The sequence below is a fragment of the Rhinopithecus roxellana genome, chromosome 16 (assembly GCF_007565055.1).
Source record: "Rhinopithecus roxellana isolate Shanxi Qingling chromosome 16, ASM756505v1, whole genome shotgun sequence".
Classification (NCBI taxonomy): domain Eukaryota; kingdom Metazoa; phylum Chordata; class Mammalia; order Primates; family Cercopithecidae; genus Rhinopithecus; species Rhinopithecus roxellana.
This window is the reverse complement of record NC_044564.1, coordinates 19,397,635-19,421,535: the sequence shown is the minus strand read 5'-3', so window position 1 is coordinate 19,421,535 and position 23,901 is coordinate 19,397,635. Positions and strand designations below refer to the sequence as shown.

The 23,901-nt window shown below is 46.0% G+C and overlaps 2 protein-coding genes across 8 annotated transcripts in view; one reads left to right on the top strand and one right to left on the bottom strand.

The window, feature by feature from the left end:
* Window positions 1-3,334, bottom strand: part of GPR107 (G protein-coupled receptor 107) — an 84,954-nt gene extending 81,620 nt beyond the window's left edge. For all 4 annotated transcript variants that reach the window (XM_030920304.1, XM_010360943.2, XM_010360941.2 and 1 more), the window contains exon 1: window positions 2,981-3,334. In XM_030920304.1, the coding sequence (XP_030776164.1) occupies window positions 2,981-3,121 (141 nt within the window). In that variant the 5' untranslated portion in view covers window positions 3,122-3,334. The remainder of the gene's footprint in view (window positions 1-2,980) is intronic.
* Window positions 3,335-13,857: 10,523 nt separating this feature from the next.
* Window positions 13,858-23,901, top strand: part of FNBP1 (formin binding protein 1) — a 164,678-nt gene continuing 154,634 nt past the window's right edge. For all 4 annotated transcript variants that reach the window (XM_030920303.1, XM_030920302.1, XM_030920301.1 and 1 more), the window contains exon 1: window positions 13,858-14,131. In XM_030920303.1, coding sequence (XP_030776163.1) covers window positions 14,108-14,131 — 24 coding nt within the window. In that variant the 5' untranslated portion in view covers window positions 13,858-14,107. The remainder of the gene's footprint in view (window positions 14,132-23,901) is intronic.

The window sequence follows — 23,901 nt, the reverse complement described above, 5'->3', positions numbered from 1 at the left end:
CATTATGGGTCTCTAATCTGATCAAGTATCCTATTTCACTCAGTCTCAAGCAAAACAGACAATCTAAAGTTGCTGCTCTGACAGGCTCTCTTCAAATGATTTCCATTTTCTTGGGCAAGAACTCAGAACAAGCTTGCCCAGGATACCTGCGGCCGAGGACAGCTTTGAATGTGGCCCAACACAAATTTGTGAACTTTTTTTTTTTTTTGAGGAGTCTCGCTCTATCGCCCAGGCTGGAGTACAGTGGGGCGATCTCGGCTCACTGGAAGCTCTGCCTCCTGGGTTCACGCCATTCTCCTGCCTCAGCCTCCCGAGTAGCTGGGACTATGGGGACCTGTCACCACGCCCAGCTAATTTTTTGTATTTTTAGTAGAGACGGGATGGTCTCGATCTCCTGACCTTGTTATCCGCCCACCTTGGCCTCCCAAAGTGCTGGGATTACAGGTGTGAGCCATTGTGCCCAGACAAATTTGTGAACTTTCTTAAAACATTATGAGATTATTCCATAATTTTTTAAAGCTTATCAGCTATAGTTACTGTTAGTCTATTTTATATGTGACCCAAAATAATTTTTCATCTTCCAATGTGGCCCTGGGAAGCCAAAAGATTGGACACCCCTGACTTAGGATGTCCATTTTATATTTTTTATTTATTTATTTTTTTGAGATGGAGTCTTGCTCTGTCGCCCAGGCTGGAGTACGGGGACGTGATCTTGGCTCGCTGCAACTTCCTCCTCTGGGTTCAAGCGATTCTCTGACCTCAGCCCCCCAAGTAGCTGGGGTTACAGGCGCCCGCCACCACCACACCACTGATTTTTGTATTTTTAGCAGAGACGTGATTTCACAATGTTGACCAGGCCGGTCTCGAACTCCTGACCTCAAGTGATCCACCCACCTCGGCCTCCGAAAGTACTGGGATTACAGGCGTGAGCCACCACACCTGGCCAAGTTTTGTCTACCTTTCTACACACACTTTTCTGGAGACAGATTCAATAGCTCTCAACAGATTCTCAAAAGAGCCAAAAGTCACTTGCCCCACCCCCACTCCTGTGATTGAACCATTTTAATCAGGATAATTTTTATTTACAAACAACAAAAGTTGTTACCAAAAAGCATGGTTGTATGGATCTAGTCAGGCTTTTATTTATTTATTTTCTTGACACAGAGTCTCGTTCTTTTGCCCAGACTGGAGCGCAATCGCACAACAATCTCTGCTCACTGCAATCTCAGTCTCCCGGGTTCAAGCAATTATCCTGTGTCAGCCTCCCAAATAGTAACCGGGACTACAGGCATGTGCCACCATACCCGTCTAATATTTCTGTTTTTAGTAGACACGGGTTTCGCCATGTTGGCCAGGCTGGTCTCAAACTCCTGACCTCGGGTGATCCGCCCACCTCGGCCTCCCAAAGTGCTGGGATTACAGGCCTGAGCCACCACGCCCAGTCATGTCAGGTTTTTAATTTCATTCTGTATTCTTTAAATTCTACATTAACAAAATATAATGCTTCATAGTTTGCTAAAACAATGTGTTTTTACAAGACAAACTTTCTAGAGTTCCACTTCTTTTTTTTTTTTTTTTTTTGAGACAGAGTCTCATTCTGTTGCCTAGGCTGGAGTGCAGTGGCAGGATCTAGGCTCACTGCAAGCTCCGCCTCCCGGGTTCAGGCCATTCTCCTGCCTCAGCCTCCCAAGTAGCTGGGACTACAGGCGCCCGCCACCAAGCCTGGCTAATTTTTTTTTTATTTTTAGTAGAGACGGGCTTTCACTGTGTTAGCCAGGATGGTCTCAATCTCTTGACCTCGTGATCTGCCCGCCTCAGCCTCCCAAAGTGCTGGGATTACAGGCATGAGCCACCGCGCCTGGCCTACAGTTCCACTTCTTAGAAGACTGTATGGTATGAAAATAATGTACAAGAGTTTGGGTCATAACAATTTACTTTTCTATGTCTCTAATTTTCTGTTTATATCTTTTGAGAAAGAGCCTTGCTCTGTCGCTCAGGCTGGAGTGCAATGAGTAATCACGGCTCACTGCAGTCTCAACCTCCTAGGCTCAAGTGATCCTCCTGCCTCAGCCTCCCCAGAAGCTGCAGGCGTGTGCCACCACACCTGGTTACTTTTTAATTTTTTGTAGAGACAGGTTTGGGGAGGCGGTCTTTACCATGTTGACTAGGCTGGTCTCGAACTCCTGGGCTCAAACAATCCTCCTGCATAGGCCTCCCAATGTTGGGATTACAGGCATGAGACACGGCGCCTGGACAATTTCCCAGATATAGTAACCTGCTGAACCACCTTAGGGTGCGTTTCAGCCTTAGAGGTTTTTTCTCTGCTAGTTATAAAGCAAGATCCAGGGGATCATTCTAGGTTTATCAAAATTCTCTCTTCCCTAGACAATGACGGGATAGAGGAAGAAAAAGCAGGCCCTTTGATTAGAGACACATTTTAATGCTGGCTTTAAATTCTCAGTCACGTGTTTTAAGCAAGATTTGAAATTCCTTCCGAAGAGTCTCGCTCCAGAGAGCGCCCTAAACCAAAATGGGAAACTGAGGCTAAGGTTCCAAGTACCTTCAAACCGCCGGTACAGTACAAGGGCACGGAAGAGCGGAGACCGCGGACAAGGAAAGCCAGCATAAAAGCTGGAGGGGAGAAAGGAGAAGGGCGAGCGGGCTGCCATGAGTGAGGAATTCAGGCAAGCCAGCAGGGATTTAAGAGCAGCCTCCCGAGTCCGTGGGGGCTACGCCACAGTTCAGCCCCTTCCCCTCCCTCAGCTCGAGTCTTCCCGCCCCTGCCGGTCAGCCTCAGGACCCCAGCGCCGCCCAGACCCGCCTTCCCCACAGACCCCGCCACCTGTCAGTTTGAAAGGCCGCGGCCAGGGACAAAGAGGTGGTCCAGTGGCTCAGAGGTCCCCAATGGGCCAAAGTTGCCCTAAAACCCGGGGGAGTGGCCTCGGCCTCCGCCCCCCGGCCCGGCCTTGCCAGGCTTTACCTTGAGTGCCAGGTGATGGACGCGGCCCAGGCCAGGCTCGGCCAGCAACTGCAGCAAACCCAGCATCGGGAGCAGTCGGAGGCCCGCGGCCAGCCTAGGACGCCGGGAGGCGGAGGAGCCGACGGGCGCCAGAGCGGCCATGTTTGTTCCAGCATCACCAGCCGCTTCCTCTCCTGCCCACTTCCGGGGTTAAAGGGCGCAACCGCCGGAAGGGCCCGGGGAGCGCGGGTCGGCGGCTATCTCCGCAAAGCCTGTGGTGGTTTTCCTGGAGATTGCGACTTGGGAAGTCGCCGAGGGGCCTATGCTGACCACCTCGGGGCCCTTCGATTGGCCCTCTAGTGCAGACTTTTAGTTTAGCCCAAAGAGCTTGGCGGTTGCCATAACAACGGTGGCCGAACCAGACCAGCCCGGGCCTCACCTCTGCCTCGCAGAGCCTTGGAAGCGACCTTGGGCTCTGGGGACCCCGATCTCAGGGTCGGAGGATAGGGTGTGTCAGCCGCACGGTGTCTGGCCACTGATTGAACTGATTTCACTGACTGAACTGATTTCACTGAGCGTTGACTCGGAGCGAAATATCGAAAAATTCCTGGCTTGCCGTAGGGGTCCTGTGGTTTTTTTTTTATAGGCGCTTCATACTCAAGTATCAGGTGAAATGGTTGCAATAATACGATTTATTGAGCCCTTATGAGGAAATTCGTTAGGCCTTTTGTTGTATTTAATTTTTGGAACAATTTGATGAGCTAGGAGGTAGGTATTATCATTATTCCTACTTTACAGGTAAGCAAACTGAGGCTCTGAGAAGTAAGTCATTTGCTCCAGGTTGAGCTGGGAATCACGCGGAAGCTCTTAACTCCTGTGTTCTGTTGCCTCATGCTATTTCATCCAACCCTGAGTCTGGGTCTTAACATTTTTCTCTTAATTTTGTATGGAAACTTTCTTTGCTTTTAGAACGTATGGGACCTTCTTTTTTTTGAGATGGAGTCCAGCTCTTGTCACCCAGGCTGGAGTGCAATGCCACGATCTCAGCTCACGGCAATCTCCACCTTCCGGGTTCAAGCGATTCTCCTGCCTCAGCCTCCAGAGTAACTAGAATTACAGACCTGCACCACCACGCCTGGCTAATTCTTGTATTTTTAGTAGAGACAGGGTTTTACTATGTTGGCCAGGCTGGTCTCGAACTCCTGACCTCAAGTGATCCTCCGGCCTTGGCCTCCCAAAGTGCTGGTATTACAGGCGTAAAGCCACCGCGCCCAGCCTGCTTTGGAGTATTTTTTATCTTTTAAAGTTAAGTGTCATCTTTGAGAATCTCTGGTTTTAAATTTGAATATAATACTGTACTAAAAACAAAATGAGGCCTGGTGGGGTGATTTGCGCCTGAATCCCAGCACTTTGGAAGACCGAGGCGGGCGGATCACTTGAAAGTCAGTTCTTTGGAACCAGCCTGAGCAACATGGTGAAACCTGGTCTCTACTAAAAATACAAAAATTAGCGGGGCATCAAGGCACGTGCCTGTAGTCCCAGCTACTCTGGAGGCTGAGGCAGGAGAATCACTTGAACCTGGGAGACGGAGGTTTCAGTAAGCCAAGATCCCGCCACTGCACTCCAGTCTCAATAAAAAAAAAATCAGGTAAGAATCTTAATCCCATTTAATAATACAATAGTGTGAAACATTAAAATAGTCTTAAATAGGAGACTTTTGTCTTAGTTTCTGGACAACAGTTTTGTAAGGGCTTAAAACTGGGTTCTTAGGATTCCTTGCTTCTTTATACTTGGGTATTATGATGTGAACTGCATGGGGTCATACCAATGCTGTCTGTCCAGAGGTTTAAGGGTAATATCTTCTGTCACATATTTGAAAGCTGTATTATGCCGGTCATTATTTTGGAATTGAGAGAAATAAGAATGAGGGAAACCTGACTACAAAGACATTGTGGAGCATTTTCTCTACAGTTACTTCTTAAATTCTGAGAAAACTGCTACCTTGACAATTACATTTAGCCATGTGATTTCATAGTTTCAAGAAAAGATTATTTGCATAATCATGATGCTGTAACTGGAAACAGGTTGAGTGACAGAACAAGTTATGCCTGCTTCTCCTGGCAACATTTTCAAAGAGGCGTTACACTTTAAGGTATTGAGTGAAAAAGCCTGCAGGGGCTGGAAAGACTGATCTCCTAAGCGTGGCTTTTAGCCTTACTCTCTTAGTCAATTACATTTTATTTTTCTATTTTCTCTTTTTTATTTTTGAGACAGAGACACTGTGTTGCCCAGGACTGAGTATAGCGGTGTGCTGTCTGTTCACTGCAGTCTCCACCTCCCAGGTTTAAGGGATTCTCATGCTTCAGCCTCCCTAGCTGGGACCACAGGTGTGCACCAGTATGCTCACCTAATTTTTGTAATTTTGCTAGAGACAGGGTTTCACCATGTTGGCCAGGCTGGTCTTGAACTCCTGGCCTCAAGTGATCTGCTCACCTCGGCTTCCCAAAGTGCTGGATTACGGGTGTAAGCCACCCTACCCAACCTATTTTCTCTAACTTTTCAGGATCAGCTTAAGGTTACTACTAGAATGTGTAGTGTTGAATCTAGTGCTATTATTATTAAATAATTATTTGGTATCGGTTTAGACATTTCCAGAACTCTTTTAAGTAATTAATGGGTTAATATTCTCCAGTTTAATAAAGTACAATTGCCATGTGTTTTTCCTATCAAAAGACTTGATAGGCCTGGCTGGTGTCTCATGCCTGAATCCCAGCACTTTGGGAGGCCAAAGCTGGTGGATAACTTGAGCCCAGGAGTTTGCAACCAGCCTGGGCAACATAGTGAAACACTTTCTCTACAAGAAATACAAAAATTAGGCCAGGTGCGGTGGCTCATGCCTGTAATCCCAACACTTTGGGAGGCTGAGGTCAGTGGATCACCTGAGGCCAGGAGTTTGAGACCAGCCTGGCTAACGTGGCAAAACCCTGTCTCTAACTAAAAATACAAAAATTAGCCAGGCATGGTGGCGCATGCCTGTAATCCCAGCTACTCAGGAGGCTGAGACAGTAGAATCGCTTGAACCTGGGAAGCAGAGGTTACAGTGAGCCAAGATCGCACCATTGCACTCCAGCCTGTGTGACAGAGCGAGATTCTATCTCAAAAAAAAAAAAAAAAAATTAGTGGGCATGACTGCACCAATTTACTCCAGCCTGTGCGACAGAGGGAGACTCTGTCTCAAAAAAAAAAAAAAAAAAAAAAATACAAAAATTAGCGGGCATGGTGACACGCACCTGTAGTCCCAGCTACTCAGGAGGCAGAGAGGTAGTAAGATCGCTTGAGCCTAGGAGTCAACACTGAGTAAGCCTTGACACTTGCATCCAGCTCGGGTGACAGAGCAAGACCCTGTCAAAAAAAAAAAAAAAAAAAGTTGGTTGATATTGCAAATCAAAAACCTCTGTTAAGACAGTATAGGAAATTGGTGGTCAAATTGGGGCCTAGCAATACATTCAGAAGTCAAATGCTACTTTCATTCTTTGACTTGAAACACCATTTCTTCCACGACTGCAGCTAAAGTTTTCATGCATTTCTTGGAGCGTCGGGAATGCCTCCAAGTGCATCTTTCTGCAGAAAGTGATCATGGAAAAGTCAGGCTCTGACACACTTTGAGTCCTGTGGATTGGAGAGGAACTTCAAAATTACTCCTCAACCTATCGACCCTAGTTATAACTTGCGCAGCCACAGGACAGGGAGTTTTTCTTAATTTGATGTACATCTTTACAGACCTTCAGGGGAATTGGATTATTCGTTGTGAAAATTCATTGCAGTTTTAGCATTTCACTCACCGTAGAGTTCCTGGTTTTATCCTACTCCACTTTTTCCAGTTGATCGCTTTCTTGGGTCCCATGTAAGTAGTTTGAATGCAAAAGAAATTGGAAATTTTAAGCTAAAAACAAGTTATTTTGAAGAAGAAAAAATCCTGAGAATTTCATTAGAAGTAGTTCTTCACCAGTAGACAACCAATGAACTGTAAGTTCAAGCAAGCAGTCCTGCTGCATCAGAAATGTTTAAAGGCCTGTATTCCCAGCTACTGTGGAGGATCATTTGAACCCAGGAATTCAAGGCTGCAGTGAGCTATGATAATGCCACTGCACTCCAGTCTGGGCAACAGAGCAAGACCTCTCTAAGAACAAAGACAAAAAGAAAATGCTGAAAGGGGCCGGGCGCGGTGGCTCAAGCCTGTAATCCCAGCACTTTGGGAGGCCGAGACGGGCGGATCACGAGGTCAGTAGATCGAGACCATCCTGGCTAACACGGTGAAACCCCGTCTCTACTAAAAAATGCAAAAAAACTAGCCGGGCGAGGTGGCGGGCGCCTGTAGTCCCAGCTACACGGGAGGCTGAGGCAGGAGAATGGCGTAAACCCGGGAGGCGGAGCTTGCAGTGAGCCGAGATCTGGCCACTGCACTCCAGCCTGGGCGACAGAGCGAGACTCCGTCTCAAAAAAAAAAAAAAAATGCTGAAAGGATTGCTTTATTTTCTACAGTAAGTAAAAATCCTCCAGAAAACAGAAGGAAAGGAAAGGTAACCGATACTTGTGTGTATATTATGTGGTAAACATTTTGTACATATTCTTTTGTTTAATTTTAATTTTTTTTTTTTTTTTTTTGAGACAGAGTCTTACTTTGTTTCCCAGGCTGGAGTGCAGTGGTACGATCACGGCTCACTGCAGCTTCCAACTCCCAGGCTCAAGCGATCCTACTGCCTCAAGCCCCCAAGTAGCCAAGCACAACCATGCCGGGCTAATTTTTGTACTTTTTTTGTGGAGACGGTTTTGCTGTGTTGCCCACGCTGGTCTAAATCTCCTGGGCTCAAATGATTCTCCCACCTTCACCTCCCCAAGTGCTGGGATTATAGGCATAAACCACCTTTCTTTCCACCTTTACAATAACCTTTGAAGTAGCATTATTTCCATTTTATTTGTTTGATTTTTGAGACAGGGTCTCACTCTCAGGAGTGCAGTGGCATGATCAAGGCTCACCGCAGCCTCAATTTACCAGGCTCAAGCAATTATCCCCCCTCAGCCTCCCCGCTGGCTGGGATTACAGTTGTGCACCACCATGCTTGGCAAATTTTTTTTATTTTTTGTGTACACAAGGTTTTTCCATGTTGCTCAAACTGGTCTTGAATGCCTGATCTCAAGCAATCTGCCTGCCTTGGCCTCCCAAAGTGTTGGGATTACAGGCATGAGCCACTGTGCATGGCCATATTTCCATTTTAAAGAAGAGGAAACTGATCAGGAGCGGTGGCTCACGCCTGTAATCCCAGAACTTTGGGAGGCCAAGGCGGGCGGATCACGAGTTCAGGAGATTGAGACCATCCTGGCTAACACGGTGAAACCCTGTCTCTACTAAAAATACAAAAAATTAGCCAGGCATGGTCACGGGCACCTGTAGTCCCAGCTACTCGGGAGGCTGAGGCAGGAGAATGGCATGAACCCAGGAGGCGGAGCTTGCAGGGAGCCGAGACTGCACCACTGCACTACAGCCTGGGCAACAGAGCAAGACTCCATCTCAAAAAGGAAACTGAGGCTTAGAGAAGGAAAGTAATTCAGCCAAAGGTCTCTATAGCTGTCTGGACAGAGCTATCCAAATCTGGCTAACACTGAAGACTGTACTCAACCCCAATTCCTTAATTTCAGACTAATGACAACCTATGAGATCCCTGTTTTTTGTTGTTTTTGTTTGTTTGTTTGTTTTTTTGAGACGGAGTCTCTCTCTGTCGCCAGGCTGGAGTGAAGTGGCACGATCTCAGCTCACTGCAACCTCCGCCTCCTGGGTCAAGCAATTCTCCTGCCTCAGCCTCCCGAGTAACTGGGATTACAGGCACACCACCACGCCTAATTTTTTTGTATTTTTAGTAGACACAGATTTTTGCCATGTTGCCCAGGCTGGTCTTGAACTCCTGGGCTCAAGCAATCCGCCTGCCTCAGCCTCCTAATGTGCTGGGATTACAGGCGTGAGCCACTGCACCTGGGCAAGATCCCTGTCTTCTGAGTGAGTAAACTGAAGCTCAGAGAATGTAAGTAACTTGCAGGCCATACAACTAGTAAATAGTAGAACACCAGATCCCAATTTAACAATTTTGAAACCCTATCTGCTTTAAAATCTCGTATCTATCTACAGCTGTATAAATAGCTGTCCATCTAAGCCCCTGAATTAGATGTTTATTAGTTGCAAGCAGGGTTAGAATTGCCAAAAAGCCTTAATACAATTGTTTGCCTCTGACTACACAGCCACCTATACAGGGTCTCTGTTCTGTTTGACCAGATAACTTATTTCATTGCTAATACTGACCATGTGATCAGATTATCCAGTGGAACATGTTTGAGTCCCCCACTGAGAGTAGGAAAAAAACATAAATTTACAGAGTTTTGTTCTGTTGTTGTTTTTGAGACGGAGTCTTACTCTGTTGCCCAGGCTGGAGTACAGTGGCGCAATCTTGGATCACCACAACCTCCTGGGTTCAAGCGATTCTCCTGCCTCAGCCTCCTGAGTAGCTGGGACTACAGGCGTGGGCCACCATGCCCAGCTAATTTTTGTATTTTTAGTAGAGACAGAGTTGTACTATGTCGGCCAGGCTGGTCTAGAACTCCTGACCTCATGGTCCATCCGCCTCAGCCTCCCAAAGTGCTGGGATTACAGGCGTGAACCACTGCGCCCGGCTGTTTTGTTTTTTACTTAATAATTAACATAGGGGACTTTTGTGACAAAATGTGTTGGAATTTCTTCCTACCACCAACCAAGTAATTTTTTAGTGGACATCAGCTGAGTGTCCTTTAATTTAGTGGGTTTTTTTTGTTTTTATTTTTATTTTATTTTTTTAGAGACAGGGTCTTGCTGTCACCCTGGCCATAGTGTAATGGTGCGATCATGGCCCACTGCAGCCTCGAACTTCACATGCCTCAGCCACTATCTACCTGGAGATAGTGTCAGATATCACAGGTTGAGGGTTTGGTCCTCAAGACTGCCCCCCACCCCAAGTAGGTGTCAATCTTAAGTTTTAGGTTATGTGATCTTTTTGACCAACTGTTTATAAATCAGAAATCTCAAGTCCTCCTTTTGGGTTTAATTTGTTACAGTGCCTCTCAGAACCTAGGGAAACATGTTTATTATAAAGGATATAGATGAAGAGATATATGGAGTACAGGGAAGGAGATGTTTTCTTTTTGGAGATGGAGTCTTGCTCTGTCGCCCAGGCTGGAGCGCAGTGGGGCGATCTCGGCTCACTGAAAGCTCTGCCTCCCAGTGGAACTTCTGTGCCCTCTCTGGGCATGCCACCCTCTAGGAACTGTTTTTTTTTTTTTTGAGGTGGAGTCTTAAACTCTGTTGCCAGAGTATAGTGGCTGGAGTGCAGTGGCACGATCTCAGCTCACCACAACCTCCGCCTCCTGGGTTCAAGCGATCTCTTGCCTCAGCCTCCCAAGCAGCTGGGATTCAGGCAGTCACCACCACACTGGGCTATTTTATTTTATTTTTTGTATTTTTAGTAGAGATGGTGTTTTTCACTATGTTGGCTAGGCTGGTCTCAAACTCCTGACCTCAGGTGATCTGCCTGCCTCTGCCTCCCAAAGTGCTGGGATTACAGGCGTGAGCCACCACATCCAGCCAACTCTGTAGGGACTTTTATGTGTTTAGCCATCTGGAAGTTCTCAGAACTTTGTTTTTTGGAGTTTTAATAGAGGCTTTATTTTATGTAGTCATGATTGATTAAACTATTGACCATTGCTGAGCAACTTAACTTTCAGCACCTCTCCCCAGTCCCCAGAGGTTGGAGTGACAGTGTGGGTGCAGATAAAAGTCCCACACCTCTAATCTTGTCTTGGTCTTTATGATGACCAGTCCCGTCTTGAAGCTGCTAATACTTAAGGGCTGTCAGCCATCAGTCATCTCAGTATATAAAAATACATCATTTTGGGGTCTGTAAGGATTTTAGGAGCTATACTTCAGGAAACAAGGTTGAAGACCAAATATATATTTTATAATATCACACCAAGATCATAATTTTGTAAATCAGTGTTCTCTAGATTTTACTGAGAGGTGAAACCAGTATATGCAACCCAGACTAACCCCCTAGATAATATCAGCGTTTACATCGAGTTTAGAGTACCCCTGGTGAAAACTGGTTCCTAAGTAGGTCAGGTCACAGGAGGTCATTCATGGGGATACCTCCTTGGCTTAGAATCACTTCCTCCTGCTCTGAAGGGAAACTGAAACGGACTTAGTTCTTCCTAAAAAAATGCTGTGCTGTATTTTAGCCTTTTTTTCTTCTGGCTTATTTCATTTTATCCCAAACCCTGTTCTCATTGCTTCATGATCATTGATGTCTTTCTCCTTTATTTTTTGAAGATTTGACACTTTCAAGCATTTTCCAGTTACTGCCAAAGCTTAATGAAATTAAAGATATTTGCAGTGTGGTATAATTAACTCATTTCCATATAGTTAGGCAGCAACTTTTAATGGGTTCCTTCCTATAACTAACAATTTCCTGCTTACTCGTCTTAAAGAGTTTCATCTTCATGTGGTCTCTTTTTCTTCTGCTGTCCCTTCCTCTTCCTCTTTCTCCTCTTTAAAGCAGCAGGTTGTTTTGCTTCTTGATTAGAGTATTTTCACAAGTGGTCACTGTTTTTGAGAAGTCTCCAAGAACTTGGTCAAGATTAGATCACTGTGTTTGACTAAGTCAAGCCCTGGCAGGAAGGTGATTACTGAGGCAAAGTCTTGTTAGATAAACCTGCATTGCATGTACCATTTCCAAATTTTAGCAGACTAAACTGCAGCATTGTTTCAATTTCCCCCTGCAACTCACTCTGGCTATTAATCTGCCTTAGGAGATAGGTAGCTGGCCGTTCTCATTGTTATATATCTAGCAGTCTCTGGAGGAAAGAGAACTCAGACCTAGTAACTGAGAGCAAAATATTTATACAGACACAAGAATGGGGGTGGGCAGGAAGGGAGGGTTGTAACTGAGAAAAGGCAGACCAAAACAGTTTTGACAACTTAAATTTATTGTAACTGCCCAACAAAGGAAGTAGAGTTGGAGGTTTATCTCCAAGAGGTTTTTGTTTTGTTTTGTTTTTGTAGCTCCACCTCTTAATTTATTATTATTATTCATTTTATTTTATTTTTTGAGACAGAGTCTTGCTCTGTCACCCAGGCTGGAGTGCAGTGGCACAATCTCGGCTCACTCCAACCTCCCAGGTTCAAGCGATTCTCCTGCCTCAACCTCCAGAGTAGCTGAGATTACAGGTGCCCTGTCACCACACCCGGCTAACTTTTGTGTTTTTAGTAGAGAGGGGGTTTCTCCATGTTGGCCATACTAGTCTCAAACTCCTGACCTCAGATCTACTCACTTCTGCCTCCCAAAGTGTTGGGATTACAGGCGTGAGCCACAACGTCTGGCTTTAATTCATTATTGTTAATATTTTTGAGACAGGGTCTTGCTCTGTTGCTCAAGCTGGATGGCAATGGCACGATCATGGCTCACTGCAACTTCAGCCTTCTAGGTTCAAGCTATCCTCGTGTCTCAGCTTCCCAAGTAGCTGGGACCACAGGTGCATGCCACTATGCCCAGCTAACTTTTTTTTTTTTTTTTTTGTAGAGACAGGGTCTTACGATGTTGCCCAGGCTGGACTCAAATTCCTGGCCTCCAGCCATCCTCCTGCCTGGGCCTCCTGATGTCCTGGGATTACAGTCGTGAGCCACTAGACCCGGGTTAGCTGCACCTTTTAATGGAGGAGAATGATAAGTAGGTTGAAAATGGTGGGGTGGGATTGGAGAAATGCATCATCATAAAGTATTTTTTAACTGGGGGCCCATGTTGGGAGTCGCACGGTTACTCAGAAAAGGATCCAGTAGTAGCATTAACCGAGGGAGAAAGATAAGCTGTGGGGAAAGGCCTAGTGAGTCAGAGGAGTTGGAATTCCAAACATTTTCCATAGCTTGTCAGTAAGGACATTTGTGCAGATCTTTGGATATATAAAGAGGGAGTCCGTCTATTGATAAAATGAGCGCTGGGTTTACCAACCCTAGGCTTTGGCTCACCCTGATCGTCACCGCCGGGCGGTGAGATGGACGCGTTATTGCCTCCATCTGGTGGACTGCGCTCTGTGCTTCCAGCGGTGGAGGAATTGTCCGCCTCCACCGGGTCAGCACGTGCTGGATTTGAACCAAACAAGTTATCTGTGTACCCCACGCCTTTGCTTTTACCCACTAGGCGGTAACGTGATTTCACGCCTGAGAGTTTCTTGGCTGAACAAGTTGGAAATCATTGGTTTCAAAGATTGGAAATCACTGGGTGCACGCCCCTGGATATTTTCCCCAACCACTCGAGGCCGTCGCGCTTGCTTCGACGTCTCTATTCTCACAGTGCGCAGATACCACCGCCTCACTCTCACCGCGCCAGCCTGCGGGGCGCTCGGGCCTCCCTCGGGCGGTGGGAAAAGAGCCTCTCGGGCCCACTCTACTCGGCGCGCATGGCTGCCAGGGGAAAGTATTGTCCTTAAATTCAGAGGGGCGCTGCGCGCAGGGGAGCGATCTCAGACCTCCGCGGAGCATCGGTGATCCCAGGGCCGGCCGCGTTCCAAGGCAAGCGCTAGTACTGCGAGCAGAGAGTGGTCACTAAGAAGTCATTAGGAGATTGGCAGGGGGAGTCCTCGGGAACCGGTTCCCGCCGTCCCTCACACCTTCCTCCGCGTCCTTCCGGACCCCGGGGCGACGCGGACCCGGCCGGGGGAGCCCGGGGGAGCCCGGGGGAGGGGACCGGGCCGGGGCGGGGCGGGCGCGCGTGCGCGAGCTGTCAGGCCGGCCCCGCCCCCGCGCCCCGCCCCTCCCGCCCCTCCCCCGCTCTCCTGGTGTAGGGCGGGCGGGCGCTGCGGCGGCCGCGGCTGCTGCTTCCTCGGGCCATTTTGCTGTGGAGCGGCGGGGAGGAGGAGCCGCCGAGGAGACCCCGGGCGAGGAGCTGCGAGCCAGAGGAGGCCGCGCGGACTCCGGGCTTTCCGCGGTCGCGGGGATCTCGGGGGGCAAAGGGATCGCCGGGGTGGGGGACCAGAGAGCCGCGCCCGCCGCGCGGAGCGCCCCTTCGCGCCCCCAGCACCATGAGCTGGGGTACCGAGCTCTGGGTGAGTGAGGGTCTGGGCCCCCGGGCAGATGCGGGGCGTGCGCTGCGTTTCCCCGCGGCCTGGGGAGGGGGCGCGGGCCGCGCTGCCGGGCGGAGGCGAGGGCGCGCTCGTCGGGTTCGCCGCGGCCTGGAGAGGAGGCGGGTTCCCTGTGCCCCTCGTCGGCCTTGGCCCGAGCAGGAGGTGCGGACCGGCTCGTCCTTCGGAGGCGAGGGGAGTTGGTGCGGGTCCCCGGCGGCCTGAGGAACGGCACGGGCGGGCCTCCCTGTCCCCGGCGCCCCGGGGCGGGCGGTGTGTGTCGGGCCGAGCTCTAATCCCCCGGGGCGAGCCGCGGATGCCCGGGGGGGGGGCCGGGACAGGGCGTGGGGGCGTGGAGGCCCCGGCTGCGCGGCGCTGCGCTGGGTCCCTGGGCGCCCCGGCCGCGAGTTTTGTCCTGGCTCGGTGGAGGCGCTGGCGGATCCGGTGCTTCCTCGGGGGCGGGGCGGCCGGGGCGAGCGCCGGGGGTCGGGTTTTGAGGTGCCGGGGCTACAGTGCGGTCTTCGCTGTGATGGCGAGGACTTCTGGCCCGTGGCGGCCCCGGGCGCACTTGTTCTTTCGGGGTAGCTCAATCCTGAGTGGATGTGGGCACTGCGACGTCTGCTCTGGAGGAGAAAGTGGGAGTTGGGGAGACATCTTACGTGATCTCCCTCAGGAAGAGGCTTTCGCGGGGTCAATCTTTAACGGTTGCTCGGAGAAAAGAGTTTTCAGTGGGGAAAGTTGACGGTGAGGGGCGCCTCGCGGGGATGCTTGGCCGGGGGGTGCGCACGGTAAACGGGCAGCCTTCGGGGCTGAGGGCCGTCCCCAGGAAGGCGAGGGGCCGGCTGTGAATGGAGCTCTTTCCCTGCCGTCCGCGGATTCCTGGGGAAATCACTGGGCAGGGGATGGGCAGTGCGGCGGCCGGGGAAGGAGTAGACGAAATCTCAGTTACTGCACTGAAATGCCCTCAAGATGAGCCATTTCCCAGGATGAACTCTGAAGTGCCTTTTGGAATTCTATTTGCAAAGGGTGTGGAGGAGAAAGTGTAGGGTGGTGTTGCTATCTGAGATGAGGCCGAGAAATCTCCTGTCAAAAGAAAACAAGGTTAGAGCAATTGCAGAAACAGAGCGCATCCTCCCTTGTTTTTTGTTTTGTTTTACTTTGCTTTAATTGTTTTTACATAACCATTTGTTAGGTACAGAAGCAGCTACGGTTGTTATTACCAAAATCCTGAGGGCAATAGCTCCCTTAAATTAAGATAATTCATTTTATAAACATCTTCTGCCTAAAAGGGATTTATGACAAAATTTCCGCTGAAGTTTACAAGTATCCATTTTGAAAATAAAATAGTTTAAAATATTTGCACACACCAGTTTAGGCAAAATTTACCACTTTGAGTGCTGTGTTGAAGTTTCTTTCCTCTTCTAATCCACTCCCTGTAGCTCTCTTTAGCTTTTCTGGGGTGGGGAAGCAAATCAGAAGTAATCTTTATCAGGATAGTAGAAATTGTGGCACATTTTTTTTTCACTTGTTCAAACAGCAGATGGAATTATGGAGGGAAAAGGTACAATATATTTCTGAGTGAAATAGGGACCGAACACAATACCTTGGTGGACAGTTCAGTGATGTTGGTAAATGGGATAGAATATAATTCCAAAGAGAGGGAGTGGCTATAGCAAAACTGCTGAAATAGCAGCAATTGCCTGCATTATTCCGTACATTTATTTTTGAGGGTGGAGGTGTGGGAAGGAAGGCAGGGTTAGGAGTGTTTGAAAATAAATGAGAGAGGCTGGGCACAGTGGCTCAGGCCTGTAATCCCAGCACCTTGGGAGGCCGAGTTGGGAGGATCTTTTGGGCCCAGGAGTTCAAGAACAGCTTGGGGAATATCTGGAGATGTCTTCTCTTAAAAAAAAAATAAAAAGGAAAATAAATGGGAACTGGAATATATACAAATAAATGATATGAAATCTTAGATTTGCTTCACAATAATTTGTGTTGTTAGTAGATCGGAGATAGTGAGACAGAATTGGCCATTACTGAAGCCAGATGCTGGGTACAGGAGTGTTCATTACATTATTCTTTCTAGTATATAAGTTTGACATTTTCTACAATAAAAATAATTGGCAAATATTTTCAAAGGAGAAGGATGTGAACTATCTGTAATTTTTTCACTTGATAATTTTATGAGGTAGAATGAATCAGTTAACAGTTCTATATATGCAAGTGTATGGCAATGAGGAGTTTTTAAAAAGACATTTTTAAAAACTTCTTTTTTTTTTTAACCTGAGACGGAGTCTTGCTCTGTTGCCTGACTAGGCTGGCATGCAGTGGCGTGATCTCGGCTCACTGCAGGCCTCTGCCTCCCAGGTTCATACGATTCTCCTGCCTCAGCCTCCCGAGTAGCTGGGATTATAGGCGCCTGCCTCCATGCCCAGCTAATTTTTTGTGTGTTTAATAGAGACGGGGTTTCGCCATGTTGGCCAGGCTGGTCTCAAATTCCTGACCTCAGGTAATCCGTCTGCCTCAGCCTCCCAAAGTGCTAGGATTACAGGCGTGAGCCACCACACCTGACCTTAAAAAAGACATTCTTATGAGTACCAGCATTTGCCTTTGAGTAGCTTACAGTTTAATATAGGGAAAGGAATGAACACATGATAGTGCTACTAAGAGAAATGCAAAATCTAAGTTTTCAGGTGAAGTGCAAAGATGTATAAGGCTTAGTAGCTTTTGAGATTCAAAAAAACTAGAATAATGAAGGATTATGAAAAGTAAACCCCGTTTCTCCGGCGGTCAGAGACTTGGTGATGTGTGGTACACTGGGTAGCCGAGCGGAGGGCAGTGATTAAGGGTTTTCCTTGAATGGTGGCTTTGGAATCATGCACATGTATAATGAGATAATGATGGGGCACTCAAGCCGAGCTTGGCAGAATTATTCTTCTAGATGGAGAAAGAGCTATGGTTTGGGTGACCACGAGTTATTTGTAACAGGTGGCTGCAGCTCTCAGGGACCTTCACGAATACTATCAGATTTTACATACATTTTAGGACTTCAGGTTAAAGTCAATATAGGCTTTTAGAAACTACAGGTTTCTAATGTGCATTTTACACTGAAGGCCTACTCTAAGCCACATCCTGCTTTGTAGAGGGAGTAAAACCTTTCTCTTCCTCTTTCTTTTTTACTTTTTCTTCAACTCCTTCATAGAAATAAACTTTCTTTCTTTCTTTTTTTTTTTTTTTTTTTTTTTTGAGACAAAGCTTCACTCTTGTTACCCAGGCTGGAGTGCAATGTCACGATCTCGTCTCACTGCAGCTTCCATCTCCCAGGTTCTAGCGATTCCCTTGCCTTAGCCTCCCGCGTAGCTAGGACTACAGGTGTGCGTTACCACACCTGGCTAAGTTTTTTTTTTGTAGAGATGGGGTTTCACCATTTTGGTCAGGCTGGTCTCGAACTCCTGACCTCAAGTGATCCACCCACGTCGGCCTCCCAAAGTGCTCGGATTATAGGCGTGAGCTACCTCACCCAGGCTTAAATGGCCATTTTGAAGTGATTAGGTTATAATAAAATAGTTTACAGCTCTTCATGACATTGCCTTTTAATCAATTTTCAAAATTTTTATTGAACAACTACAGTGTGCGCAAGACAGCAGCCTGAATCTGTTGTAAGTCACGTTATATATATTGAAAGATATCTACGTGGAAGCATAGAAAGTAGGTTTTACCTCTAGCCTGTAACATCAGAGTCAAAAGAGAAATTATGTTTTTATGTAAAATTAACCAAAATACATTTACTCAAGACTTGTTAAAAAGGCAGTGTTAGTAAGGTAAATATGTTCACTGCCTTGTGGAAGTTGTGGCTGGTTGTTGGAGAAATGGCAAGCAAGAGTTGCTTACATTTGAATGTTGTTTTTTTTTTTCCTTGCCTGCTTACTGAGGGAAGTGACAGGTTACTGAAGTGTTAGTTCGGCTTTTTATTAGCTTGCTCATTAGTGTGAAGTATGAATAAATCCATTGAAAAGTTAAGCCTTCCTCGTAATTATTCTGTTTGCAGCTAACAAATTATTCAGTGACAGAACCTGGTTTTGCTGCCTTCTAGTATCCTCTCTGTCATCTTTATTTATTTGCTCTGGTGCTAATGAGAAATGAAGTATGTACAAGAAAGAGAACAGAGAAACCTGAATAATGCATATTGGTTAGCATAGTAAGAAGCCACCTGTGGGCTGGGCGTGGTGGCTTATGCCTGTAATCCCGGCATTTTGGGAAGCTGAGGTGGGCAGATCACGAGGTCAGGAGTTTGAGACCAGCCTGACCAAGATGGTGAAACCCCATCTCTACTAAAAATATAAAAATTAGCCTGGCGTGGTGGTCCACGCTGGTAATCCCAGCTGCTCGGGAGGCTGAGGCAGAGAATCCTTTGAACCCGGGAGGTGGAAGTTGCAGTGAGCCAAGATGGCGCCATTGCATTACCTTCTGGGCAACAGAGCAAGACTATCTCAAAAAAAACAAAAAAAAAAACAAAAAAAAAAAACCACCTGTGTTGATTGTATGTAGTTTTTTGTTTTACCTGTGATTTTTAGAACCATGCCAGGCATATAATGTACATTAGACTGTTGAATATGTTGACCCTGATCATGGTGTGCACTTTCAAGAGGCAACCATGCGAGGATTGTCTACCGACTGTATTGGGAACAATGCTTGACTCTGTGTAGGAGTTCAATAAATATTTATTGGATAAATGAATAAATCCCTTTTTTTCGTTTTGTTTTAACATTTGCTTTTTAAAAGTAATGGGAAGATAATTATAACACCTTTCTGCACGTTGGCAGTTGTAAAATATATATATAATTTTAGGTATCTTTTTGAAAAATAGACTCTAGTTTTTAGAACAGTTACGGTCCACAGCACAATTGAGAAGGTACAGAGATTTTCCGTATCCTTTCTCCCCCCAAATACACACAGTCTAGGGACCTTTTTTGCCTTCAGAGTAGGGTTTGAAAAGTTATCCCTTCTCTGTTGTTCATTCTACTTAGGCGTGATATGTGTACATATGTTTATGTAAGAACACTTTATGGTGTGTTGAATTTTTTTTTTTGCTAGTGTGTTGAAATTTTAAACTAGTTTTTTTAATCTTAAAGTAACTAATTATTAACAGTTCCAGGTACTGGAGAAGCATTACCTCTTCTTACTGCCCTTGAATGCTAAATTGGAGAACCATATTAACAATAGTCCCTAGCTCTTCTACTGCTCTTTTTTCTTTTTTCTTTTTTGAGATGGAGTTTCGCTCTGTCTCCCAGGCTGGTGTGCAGTGGCGCAATCTCGGCTCACTGCAACCTCTGCCTCCCAGGTTCAAGTGATTCTCATGCCTCAGCCTCCCAAGTAGCTGCAGGCCCCCACCACCATGCCCTGCCAGTTTGTGTATTTTTCGTAGTAGAGATGGCGTTTCACCATGTTGACCAGGCTGGTCTCAAACTCCTGACCTCAAGTGATCTGCCCGCCTCTGCCTTTCAAACTGCTGGAATTACAGGTGGAGCCACCATGCCTGGCCTCTACTGCTCCTTTTTCTTAATCCTTCAGAGATTTCTGTTTGGGATAAACATGGCAAGACCAACAGGGGAGATGATACTCCCTGAACCATGGTGGGTAGGGCAGAACTGCTTCAGAAAAGAAACAAAATCAACTTAGTTTTACCATCCTTACTTCTCTGTGAGAACAAACTTTGCACATGTCTTTTCTGTTTAGTAGATATTAAAGAAAACAAACTGTGGGAGGCCTGGAGAGGTTTTTGTTTTTTTTTTTTTTTAGTAGAGACGGGGTTTCATCGTGTTAGCCAGGATGGTCTCGATCTCCTGACCTCGTGATCCGCCCGTCTCGGTCTCCCAAAGTGCTGGGATTACAGGCTTGAGCCACCGCACCCGGCCAGCCTGGAGAGATTTTGCAGTTGATATTTAGATATGAGTTTGTTGCCTTCACTTTGTACATTAGACAGAATCCTGAAAATTTGTGTAAGTTGCCATTTTGGTAGGCAAAACTGTACTTTAAGCATGTAAAAGAGTTTTATAAGTGTCTGTACTTGCTATGTGAACACATTACAATTCATGCTTTACATTGGTGAGACATGGAAAGTACTTCTTTGAAGGACCATTCAAGTATCACCCACTAACCAGCTAAAGCTAATATTATGTTTCCTGCAAGTATTACTCATACTTGTTTCATCAACACCACCCACATTTAAAAATAAGGCTTTATTTTGACACTTAAAAATTGAAAGCTACTAAGAATACATGAATGCCCTGGGGAATTAATCTTAATTAGATTTTAGAATGTGGGTGTGAAGTCTTCTGGAATTGGTGTTTATAAAGGAATATTTGTTTCCTGTTTTACATGTACACTCATACTAGCTTGAGCCTAGTAATGTGTTTAGTTAAAAAACTTTTTTTAAATGATAAGAGGCCAAATGTGTGTATTATATTAGAGAGTAATTTGGGGGTATGTAGGTTTTTTTGTTTCTTTGTTTGTTTTTTGAGTTGGAGTTTTGCTCTCGTCGCCCAGACTGGAGTGCAATGGCACCATCTCAGCTCACTGCAACCTCCACCTCCCAGGTTCAAGCGATTCTCCTGCCTCAGACTCCCGAGTAGCTGGGATTACAGGTGTGTGCCACCACGCCCAGCAAATTTTTTGTTTTTAGTAGAGATGGGGTTTCGCCATGTTGGCCAGGCTGGTTCTCCAACTCCTGACCTCAGGTGATCCACCCGTCTTGGCCTCCCAAAGTGTGGGGATTACAGGTGTGAGCCACTGCTCCTGGCTGTAAGTTTTTAATACCAGTTTATCGTGATCTTCCACTTCAGACCAACCTTTAACTCAAACCTCACCCTATTTGTAAAATTCCATGTTAAACTTATGTAAAGCTTAACAACCTCAATTGTTTAATACTAGAAATAGATTCAAACCACCACCCCCACCAACAAAGAAAAGTAGATGGAACTTCCATTTTCTTGTTGCAAAAGCCATAATAACTTTCACATGTAAACTATAACATCATATAAACAATATGATTTTTTAAATTAGAGCATACAGCGAGTGATTGGAATTAGGTTTTTAGTAAGAACTAATTCCTACATCAACACCTAATAGAAGCCACAGTTTCCATTTGTACTTGTCTACTTTCTCTGTGGTGCCAAAACTGGGAATAACTTATTATGAACTCTGTAGTTATTGTAATATTTTCACATATGCCATCCCCTATTGTCTTTTTTTTTTTTTTTTTTTTTTTTGAGATGGAGTTTCATTCTTGTTGCCTAGGGTGAAGTGCAATGGCATGATCTCGGCTCACCACAACCTCTGCCTCCCAGGTTCAAGCGATTCTCCTGCCTCAGCCTCCCAAGTACCTGGGATTATAGGCGCACATCACCACACTCTGCTAATTTTTGCATTTTTTTTGTAGAGACGGGGTCTATGTTGCCCAGGCTGGCCTTGAACTCCTGGGCTCAAGTGATCCTCCCACCTTGGCCTCTCAAAGAACTGGGATTACAGGCATGAGCCACCGCACTTGGCCAAAAACTGGATCTTCTGTGTTAGTAGTGCACAGTTCCCTTTATCCCCATCATTCACTCATATTTCCCCATCACTGCTGTAGATTTTGCTTTATAAAACATTTGATGTTATTCATATTGAGAATCACTGAGAATCAATGACTCACACCACTAAATGCTGCAGAGCCAGCAGAAACAGTCATGAATGAAGCTTGTATTCAAGCAGATGCTTCATGAATGTCTAGTAATCTCCTAATTCTTTCAAAGCCAGTTATTGTTTCTCTTTTCTAATTTAAATAAATTAATTTGTGTGGATATTAATTAGTAGGAATAGTATCAAGTTTCTGAATTTGCCTAACAGAAGTATGTCTTGGTGAAAACTATTTTTAATGAAATTGAGAAAGAACAAGGAGGAATACAGAGTCTCACTCTGTTGACCAGGCTGGAGTGCAGTGGCACAAACATGGCTCACTGCAACCTCAACCTCCCGGGCCCAAATGAGCCTTTCGCCTCAGCCTCCTAATTAGCTGGGACCGCAGGTGTACACTACCACGCCTGGCTAACATTTTTTTTTTTTTTTTTTTTTTTTTTTGAGATGGAGTCTCGCTCTGTCACCCAGGCTGGGGTGCAGTGGCGTGATCTCGGCTTGCTGCAATCTCCACTTCCCGGGTTCAAGCGATTCTTCTGTTTCAACATCTTAAGTAGCTGGGACTACAGGCATTTGCCCAGCTAATTTTTTGTATTTTTAGTAGAGACGGGGTTTCACAGTATTAGCCAGGATGGTCTCGATCTCCTGACCTCTTGATCCACCTGCCTTGGCCTCCCAAAGTGCTGGAATTACAGGCGTGAGCCACCGCAGCCAGACTTTTTTTTTTTTTTTTTTTTTTTTTTTTTTTTTGAGACAGAATCTTACTCTGTCACCCAGGCTGGAGTGCAGTGGCACGATCTCTGCTCACTGCAAGCTCCGCCTCCCAGGTTTATGCCATTCTCCTGCCTCAGTCTCCTGAGTAGCTAAGACTACAGGTGCCCGCCACCATGCCCAGCTAATTTTTTTTTCTTTTTTTTTTGTTAGTAGAGATGGGGTTTCACTGTGTTAGCCAGGTTGGTCTCGATCTCCTGACCTCGTGATCCGCCCGTCTCGGCCTCCCAAAGTGCTGGGATTACAGGCGTGAGGCACCGTGGCTGGCCCAGCCTGGGTAACTTTTTTTTAAAAAGTTCTTTTGTAGAGGCGGGGGTCTTCCTGTGTTGCCCAGGCTGGACTTGAACTCTTGACCTGAAGTGATCGCCCTCCTCGGCCTCCCAAAGTGCTGGGATTACAGGCGTGAGCCACCATGTCTGGCCCACATTCAGGGTTTCAAAGTTTTGAGTCTTCAGGAACAAGAAACGAAATACTTTCTCTATTATCTATAGCAGAAGAAAACTTGGGACTTGTAAAGGAATCTATTCCCCTTGTACTTGTATTTGCACAGCCAAAATTGAGAATGGGTTCCTGAAATCCATTTAAAGACCAGACAGGCTCTGGGGACAAACGGTGTGGGTGCTCCCAGTTGAGTGAGGAAGTTCTGGAGGACTCAGCCTGGGTTGCATTCCTTGCCTAATCTAATATTTATTAGTATCGGGCAATTCCTTGCATCTCTGTTCCTCGCTTTCCCAATCTATAAAGCGTGGTATGGTGGTTGCCTTTCTCTTGACAAGAAGGCATAAAGATGAGAAATTGTTCGTAAAGTACTTTGAGGTTGTTGGATGAAAGGTGATAGGTAAATAGAAATTATTATAATCATGGGGAGGGTTAAGGAAAAAAACTCTGGTCCTTGGGAACAAATTGTAGAACTCTTGCTGTAAGCAGGATTCATGAAAAATGAGCTATTTTCGGTCCTAGCCTTCTGATTTAAAATTTGGTATACATGTTCACAATAAAATAAACCTAATATTTGGAAAATGCCTAGAAAGTATTGCTTTGGACAGGAAATCTGGATTTCAGGAGGTCATATCAATAGCATGTTTATCTTTTCCTCCTTGAAGAAAAATAAAATCCACTCCAAAACACTAATCATACTAATTTTTAGCAGTATACTTGGGCCTCCTTGAGATTTAAGTTTTTTCCTAGGGGGAAATAGTTTTCTTTGGCTATTATTACCACTTTTTAAAAAAAGTTCCACTGAAGTCACATTATTTCCCCACCTAAAAAGCTGGATATTTGCTGCTTGAAACAGCTAATGAATTATTCTGCCT